We start from the raw sequence: 8954 nt of genomic DNA on the forward strand, positions 1-8954 counted from the left end.
CTCCATGCTAAGAGACTCATCAGAAATACTCAGGTGTTCAGGGTTGTTTATGGACACCTTTACGGACACGGTGAAACTCAAAGGCAAGTCCACACTGCCAGCATTCCATTTCTCCTGCAAGTGATTTCTCAAGTAACACATAAAACCTCTTAAGAATTTTTGTGTGTAAGCATATGTATTTTCAGGAATCCCATGTTTCAATAAAGTAAAGCATGCATAAAAGGTAACATTTTCTGGATAAGACCATTTATTTTAGCAAATAGATGAATCTTTATGATGAACTGGAGGCTGCAACAGCTGCTCTCTTCGGCTTCGGTGTGGTTCCCTCACGGAATCCATTCCTGCAATTAGAAATAGTTATCACTTTTTGAAAGGTGTATTTTCACTCCAGGTCATTTATTCTAACAATATTACAGATCAAGTTTACCATCTTTTTGTCAGCTTATCTCAGTAATGCACTGAAATCAGTATGAAGTTCATATGTTCAGACATTTTTAGTAAGAAGCATCATTGACAAGCTGTTTGGAATTAGTGGCATGGTTTTCTTTCTTCTGTTAAAGTGGATTTGACTTCTTCAAATAGGAAGATTTCAGTAACTGAGTGCAAACAGTGAGACTGAATCAGATCTAGCACATCAGCTGAAGGCATCCCATATTTTATGTTCTACTAAGCAACTCAACAATACATTTCAGTTTGTTAGAACTTAAAAAAGCAAGTCCATTTCTTACAGAAGTTCTCCGTGCTTCCAACCAAAAATTAGCACAGGCATGACAAAAGTCAGCCCCCAAGCTTGCTGTTGGACATGACACTTATATTTCAGCCACACTTGGTGGAACAGAGGTTGCAGTTATAAAAGAGCCATTTTCTAGCTGCTGCTGTGATAGACTGTGCTAATTAAAAAAAAAAACACCTATGAAAATGATCCCTCTACTACACCTAGTTCCAGGACTTACTAGACCAGAAGTTACACAGTTCTGTTTTTGTCATGGATTTAATACAAGAAGAATTCTTAATTTAACAGCACAGTACCTTCCCCTACATTACTTCGTAAGTACAACTCCCAGCTTTATAGTAAGCTCTTGAAACCTCCAACATAATCTGGTATTGTAACTACTTACTGCTAACTGAGTCCCAGGTAACAGAGGGACTACAGAACTATTTCAATTCTCAACTTTTTTTGTTGATTTAAGTGAAGCGATTAGAACACATTTCAAGAATTCTCTTATAAAAACCCACACTTGAGTGCAACCAGCACTTAACTGACTCACAAATACAGGGAGTATCTTTTCAAATTTGGCCATTCTATTACAATACCCTCTCTGTTCTGCACTACCTGCATTTAAAAGAAACATCAGAGCTTCTTACACAGCACATGTATTACTAATGGTAAGCTTTATAACCTCAAAGGAATATGCTACCTATTATATAAGGCATTCCTTATCTCATGATATATTTTAAAAAGACCCTACCACATTAAATGTGCTAACCAAACATGTTAACCCCGAATCAAGATGGATTTCAGAATACAGTGAAATCCACGTTAAGATTTCAAGTTACACTAGTTTGCAATGAAACATCATACCTGAATCGACGATAGACCTTTTTCAGGTGCCTCATGCGACCAGTACCAGTGGTGTTGCGTCTCTTAGCCTTTGCGCTCCAGTTATCTAGAACATGCAAGTTACTGTTACTCACAATGTCCACAAAATAATTTGCTGCACAGTACATTTGAATAGCACAAATACTGACCAACAAAAGAAAAAAAACCTTTTAAACCAAGTCAATTTTTATGTAGTAATACTGCAATGTAGCTTAAGTATCAGCTAAATTAGTTAAATCAGTATTAATTTCCAATTTCAGAAAAGCTTCAAATACTCCAGGATGACAGATTATTCTTCCATGGTTTGAAAAAAAAAAAAAGTCGAACTACTGAAAAAGAAAAATGCAAGTATTTAAGCTCAAGTCAGTTAAAAGCTCCATACTTACACTTTCTCTTACGCTTTGCAGGATATCCACATTTCCCACAGGTAGACTTCTGCAGGTGGTATGCCTTGGACCCACATCGACGACACAAGGTGTGTGTCTTATTTCTTCGCTTACCAAATGATGACGTACCCTTCGTCTGAAAAGGATTTCAAGACATTGCACACTGTAAATATCACTACCACTTGAAAGATAGATACTTACCTCAAAGAATAACTTTGTCTAAAATACTGGCAGAAATTCCCTAACTCCTCTGGGGAATTAGTTGCTGGGTGGAACTCTGGCACAGTGAGCATGTCAGAGCCTCGCTGAACTCTAAACCACCACCCCAGTTTTACCTGTAGGCCTCCTCCGCTTTCAGAAATGGGTTCCTTATACTTCCCTCCACCACTCCGGCCCCACTCCCTGCTGTGCACTGATCCACATGAAACCACCCAGCGTTTATCCCCAAAGCCCTTCTCGTCTCCCCCAACCTCCTCACCAAGGAATATTAAACTTGCTTTTCCTAACAAGAGGCGCCTGTCTCCCGCATGCCTGCCACACGCTCACCGCGGGCGGCCAGGTCAACCGAACCCCGTCCCTTTAGGCTCCCCGCACAGCCCAGCCGAGGGGCCCTATGAGGGGCCCCATCAGGAGCCCCGCCGGCAGCACCACCCCAACCCCCCCGCCGCCACGCCAGGCCCCGAGGCCAGGCCCCGAGGCCGCGGCCCTCCATCGGCCGCCCCGCCGCCGGTCGGGCCCGCAGCATGGCGCTGGGGCTTCCCCGAGCCCCCGCCGAGGCCCGCGGTGCCGCCGGGCGCGGCGTGGCGGCGGATGGCGGCCGATGCCCCGCGCCCGCGGCCCGGCGCTCACCATCTTCCCCCGCCGCCAGCACCAAAGAGGCCGGGCCCCGCCTCCCTTCCGCTATAGCCCCGAAACGGCTTCCGGGGGAGCGGCCGCACAGGCAAGCCCGGCCCCCCACCCCCGGCCCGGCCCCTCAGGGCCTACGTGCCGCCTTCCCCTGTGCTGTCCCCGCTGCGGCCCGCCCCCCCCCAAAACCTCACTGCTGGGCTGCGGTGCTTGGGGAGAGCTGCTCGCACAGTTAACATGCAGGAGCGGGGCGTTTTTGGCTGTGACAAATACGAAGTGAGCTGTTGTAAACAGTGGAGAGTCCGCTCGTCCGTGGCACACAGCTCCTGTGATACCGTCTAAAGCATTAAAACACATCATCAGTGAGAAATCAGTTGTTATTCAGATGCACCACATACATTCTCCTACCATACATCTCCAATAGACCTAGAGACTATAGGAAATTACATCAGAGTTAATACTGGACAAAATTACACATACAGAGAAAACGGCATAAATTTGTGTTTATTTTATCACCAGTTCAATGCATACACTCCTAAACGAAAATCAGGAAATGATGATAAAGCCACTTTATTTAACTTTGATTGTGGAATTATAAGCCTGCAAACCATGAGGAGCCCTCTTGTGAAGAACGTGGACAACTGAAACCCTGTAATGTAGAGCATTTTCAACAGAAAAAGAGATCAGCCCATGGCACAATCTCAAAAGCAATTAGGCCTCACGTGTTGCATATTCGCTTTGGTACAAATCAGCCTTGTGCAGTTGTCCTGATGTTAATTTGTCATTTGTTTCCTGAGCGTGGCCTCCCACCGAATTCCTTCAGCGCTGGTTTATGTGCTGGAAGGCTTTTGACTTCTTCTAGGATTGAGAGATGGGGCAAAAACGCCATTTTGACATTATCTGCGTTGTTTCCAGACACATAAAGGTGTGTTCCAGGCACCTCACTTCTTTCACTTTGGCGATTTCCATCCCCAGATGGAAATATATCGCATCTAGTCCATCCACGGTCCATCTGTAGTGAAAGGTGAGAGACAAGTCTCTCTCAACTCTCACTGAAAAAACAAAAACAAAAACAAAAAACAAACAACTGTTTAAGTATGAATTCATCCTACAGGCTGGACTGGGTCATATTTTCCCTGAAACCTGGGTGTGCATCTTTCATCTGGTGCCTCCTTTCTTCTCTTTTTTTCACGATAGGTCTCAGAAATCTGTAAGATGCTGTGAAGACGTTGGACAGATACCATAGCAACAGCCTCCAACAGAAGTGTGTTGGTTTGGCTGCCTGCAAGGATACATTGCCAAAGGAATTATTCTTGTCCTCTGTGGGGTAAAAATAATCTTGTTCATTTAAATATTTTCAAACCTGTTAGGAAAGAAGGACTCTTGGTATCATCATGCAGTCTTCTTCAGTATTCAGGACTGAAAACTTACAGAGTAGGGAATGGGCAGAGCCGTGGCTGACCCCATATCATCCCAGCAGCTCTTAGCCCCCACACAGGTCATGCATGAAGATGGCATTCACTGCCAGTTGTGAACTCCGGCCTACTTAAAACCACAGGCTCGCATACTAACAGCTGCTGAATGTCACCAGCCTAAATTCACTGACCAATTCACTCTTTTTCAATGCAATAGGAAGTAACCCAAATGATATAGAAGGTCTGGATTTCAGGACTGTCCTTCTGATGCAGGAAACACCAGTCTGTCACTACAACATACTGCAGCTCCTGCACAGCACCTGGCGTCCAGCCAGTGATGGGGGAAACTGTCGTTGCAATGCCAGCAGAAAATGTGATCCTACTATGCATCTAGATAAAGGTTTATTGAATACTGTGGAGGTGGGTGCCTTTCTCTGTATCCCCTAACACAGTATTTTGCAGCCTGTCTGATATAGTTGGGAATGAAAAACTGAAGCCAAAAGAAACACTGGACATACCCACCCATTTTTCCTTCCATCCCTCAGGTGTACAAGCCTCTCTGCCTCAACCTGATCCCATCCATAGACCTGCCTGACCTCCTTGCTTTGCCCTGGCACTTTGCTGGGAAAGAGGAGGAGAATCGCCTACTTCCAGTCCCTGGCTGCACTAACACAGTGTCGCCTTACACATAAGTCCAACTGGGGGACAGGGGAGGCCAAAACAGGGCTGCCTAGGCAGTAAAGAGCGAGGTAGATATAAGCACCTAATAGCCTCAGTGGCATTTGCTTCTCATGGGTTTGGTGTTATACTGCTAGTTAGCAACATCACCAGGGTACAGTACAGCTATACAGTCCCTGAAGTGACTATGGTGGGATTTGCTCCAAAGCAGAGTAGTTGTTCTGGTTCTTCAAAACCTGAACACTGCTGAAAGGAATTCTGTGTGGCAAATGCGAGACTGATACCCAAACAACTTCTGTCAGATGTCATCATGTGTCATCTCTTAGTTGTGCACACGTGGCGCATTGTTTGCACAAATGGGGATGACTACAAGGGATAGGAACAGTGAAGATTCAAGCTTAATATATGCTAGAAGCTAGTAGGTGCTTGATACCAATTATCTTCAGAAATGCAGGTCAGCTGAAGTATTTATTTCTAAATGTGTTCTCTGAGATCAAACAAATGTTTGATCCTGTTGGGAACTGGACACTTTGACCTAGGTAACAGTGTCTCTGTTGGGCTGCAGGAAAATTGAATAATTGAAGGACAAGATTTTCATGACAGTTTCGATGCTTTTGTTTCTGTATGTCATCTTGATCTTCAAAGGTAGACACCTCATTGGAAATAGTGGTGAAAAAGCTGCCCTGAATATCTGTTAAAAAGCACTCACAAGAAGAGTATCTAGTTTGAAAATATACCTTTGTTTGTACGGTGTTCAGATTCTTCAGTTTGAAAATAAAACTTTAATGTTTTAATTTGAATGATAAACACTGGTCACCACAAGGTGACAGCATAGTTCAACTAAAACTTCCGAACAACTCAGTTGAAACTCTCTGAACAGGAAGTTAGGTTAATAAATTGAAAGCAATGTCATTTATACTGTTCTTAGATCTCTATGATAATAACAGAAAATATGAGCAAACAGCAATGTTTATGAGAAAGGCTGTTCAGAGAATCACAGAGCTGTTGAGGTTGTAAGAGACCTCTGGAGATCATCTAGTCCAAGCCTCCCTGCTCAAGGAGGGACACCTGGAGCACATTGCAAAGAATTGAATCCAGAGGGGTTTTGAATATCTCCAGAGAAGGAGATGCTATAACCGCTCTATGCAATCTGTGCCAGTGCTCTGTCACCCTCACAGCAAAGAACATTTTCCTCATATTCAGATAGAACTTCCAGTGTTTCACTTTCTGCCTGTTGCTTTTTGTCCTGTCACTGGGCACCACTGAAAAGAGCCTGGGCCCACTGTCTTGACACCCTCAAGATCTTTATATACATTGATAAGATCCCCTCTCAGCCTCCTCTTCTCCAGGCTAAACAGGCCCAACTCTTTCAGCCTTTCCTCATAAGAGATGCTCCTGTCCCTTAATCATATTTGTAGCCCTCTGCTGGACTCTCTCCAGTAGTTCCATGTCCCTCTTGTACTGGGAAGCCCAGAACTGGACACAATACTCCAGGTGGGGCCTCACCAGGGCTGAGTAGAGGGGCAAGATCACCTCCCTTGAGCTGCTGGCAACACTCTTCCGAATGCAGCCCCGGATACAGTTGGCCTTCTTGGCCACAAGGGCACATTGCTGGCTCACGGTCAGCCTGCTGTCCACCAGGACTCCCCGGTCTCTCTCTGCAGAGCTGCTCTCCAGCAGGTCAGCCCCCAGCTGTACTGGTGCTTGGGGTTATTCCTCCTGAGGTGCAGGATCCTGCACTTGCCCTTGTTGAACTTCATGAGGTTCCTCTCGGTCCTACTCTCCAGCCTGTCGAGGTCCCTCTGGATGGCAGCACAGCCCTCTGGGGTATCAGCCACTCCTCCCAGCTTTGTGTCATCAGCAAACTTTCTGAGGGTGCATTCCGCTCCATCATCCAGATGGTTGAGGAATATGTTGAACAATCCTGGACCCAGTACTGACCCCTGGGGGACATCGCCAGCTAGATCCAGGCCTCCAAGAATGGCTTGGGTTGTAAGAGACCTTAAAGACCATCTAACTCCAACCCCCCTGCCATAGGCAGGGATGCCACCTACTAGATCAGGTTGCCCAAAGCCCCATCCAGCCTGGCCTTGAACACCTCCAGCGATGGGGCATCCACAGCTTCTCAGGGTAACCTGTTCCAGTGCCTCACCACCCTTCTATGGTGAAGAATTTCCTCATAGTGCCTAGTCTATCCTCTTCTGGTTTAAGACCACTCCCCCTTGTCCTATGCCTTCTTATGGGTAAGAGGTGTAAATGGTATAAAACAGGCCTGATTTTTACCCCAGATGGAGCTCCTTTTGTCTGAGAAGCTTCCTGTGCTGCTCTGTGGAGAGCAGCCCCTGCTGGAGCAGTCAATTCCTGAAGGACTGCACCCTGTGGTACTGCTTCCAGGCTGGCAGTTCTCAGGCCGGCAGGCATTTTATTCTGCCCCAGGCTCAGGAGACTTTTTCTGTCAGCCTTTTTCCAGTAGGGCATGGTCACCTTTAGGGTTGCTGCCTCACCCCGTTACCCAATCCCATGATAATTTCCCATCCCTCAAATGACTTCCATCTGGGTTGCTTTTTAGGATTTTTTTAAATTTTTTCCTTAAATGCGGGGCCTGGCCTGGCAGCCTCTGTGGTCACCGGCCCCCGGCTCCTCCTGCTGAGCCCTGCGCAGCCATGATGTGTCCCCAGCATTGGTGTTTAGCGGGGACCGGGGCTGTCTGCGCCCATCCTGCTCCCAGTGCCACGAGAAGCTTCGGACGAGCTTTCGTGGCATGGAGGGGCTGTGCTCCCTGCACCTGGGTGAGACGCTGCAGGACCGGTAGCTGGAGGGACTCCGCCGCCCCTGCTGCTGCCGCTGCTCCAGCCCCGCGTTGCGTTGGGCCCTTCCCCAGGGCCGGCGAGCCGAGGCGTCCTGCACAGAGCGTGGCACCAGCTAGGCTAGGATGGGCCACTGGCAGAGTGGGCAGGAGGCTCTGTGGGCAGCCCACGGCTGGATGCACTCCCTGCAGAAGGAGTGCCTGCAGGGGTCCAGCTGAGCTGCGTCAGCCAGCGGGCCCAGGCAGATGGTGCACGACTCTTCTCTGGGCACCTCCGGTCCTCAGCTCCTGGCGTGGCTGGCTCATGGTGCCTGCCTCTGTCCTGGTGGGGAGATGCTTGTCCTCTGTGGGACGCTGCTCTGATGACAAGCAGGTATCAAGCACCTCCGGTCCTCAGCACCTCCCTCACGGGTCGCTGGCAGAATCTCAGAGAGCCGCAGCTCTCCAGCAGTACCTTGATGCTTTGTGCTCCACCAGGAAGACCTTGACACCTTGCCTGCAACCAGAGGGATCTCAACATCTTACGTGCCACCAGAAGGACGTTGACGTCTCACATTCCACAAGAAGGACCGGGGTGCCTCACCTGCCACCCAGAAGGACCTCGCATCTCTCGTTTCACAGGAAGGACCTTGACATCTCGCGTGCCACCAGAATGACCGTGATGTCGTGCCTTCCACTAGCAACACCTCCAACTCTCACGCTCCAGCAGTAGGATCTCGACCTCTCGAGTGCCACCAGCTGGACTGGACACAGGCTGGACACTCAGGGCACTTATGGCCAGCTGCCTTTTGTGAGGCCATAGGGTGACAGCGACTCTCTGGTGACATCACAAGGCTCTTGGGGTGCCCCTGGTGGCAGCACTTAGGGAATTAACATGACTGTTGTAAGAAAATGCTGACGTGAAATGGCTGCTCCACACTGACAGGAGCAATGTCTGCCAGGCTGGGGTCCAGGCCGGGAGCTCGGCCTTCGGCCTGGGAACTGTGCCTGGGAGCCAGGGACGTCCTTGATGTGCAGCTGGACACCTGAGCACAGGGGACGCCCTGAAGCGACCATCAAGGAGGACACAACAAGAAACTGAGGAGCAGCTTATCACATGGGAAGGTGAAAAAGAGCCTGGGCATGAGGAAATTGGCCCAAGAAAGTGGGAACATGCATGAGAAATCAAGAGATGTTTAAAGAATATCAGGAACATTATCAGCTATTGGCTGTCCGAGGAGGAC

General features: G+C 48.2%; 1 protein-coding gene and 1 non-coding gene across 2 annotated transcripts; both read right to left on the bottom strand.

Annotated features, from left to right (window-relative positions):
• Positions 1-224: 224 nt before the first annotated feature.
• Positions 225-2992, bottom strand: RPL37 (ribosomal protein L37). Its single transcript, XM_066988987.1, has 4 exons — positions 2836-2992; positions 1987-2122; positions 1583-1667; positions 225-341 (listed from the first exon to the last, which is right to left on the bottom strand). Exons 1-4 carry the CDS (start codon positions 2836-2838, stop codon positions 272-274), a joined length of 294 nt encoding a protein of 97 aa, XP_066845088.1. The 5' UTR covers positions 2839-2992; the 3' UTR covers positions 225-271.
• Positions 440-520, bottom strand: LOC125180127 (small nucleolar RNA SNORD72). Its single transcript, XR_007158416.2, has one exon. It is a non-coding gene; the product is annotated as a small nucleolar RNA SNORD72 (small nucleolar RNA).
• Positions 2993-8954: the final 5962 nt, after the last annotated feature.

The sequence above is a fragment of the Anser cygnoides genome, chromosome Z (assembly GCF_040182565.1).
Source record: "Anser cygnoides isolate HZ-2024a breed goose chromosome Z, Taihu_goose_T2T_genome, whole genome shotgun sequence".
Taxonomy (NCBI): domain Eukaryota; kingdom Metazoa; phylum Chordata; class Aves; order Anseriformes; family Anatidae; genus Anser; species Anser cygnoides.

Coding starts and splice junctions, on each gene's coding strand:
- RPL37 (XM_066988987.1), bottom strand. Junction 1,668..1,986: donor TGCAAAGCGTAAGAGAAAGT/GTAAGTATGGAG, acceptor TGCATGTTCTAG/ATAACTGGAGCGCAAAGGCT. Junction 342..1,582: donor AAGGTCTATCGTCGATTCAG/GTATGATGTTTC, acceptor TTCTAATTGCAG/GAATGGATTCCGTGAGGGAA.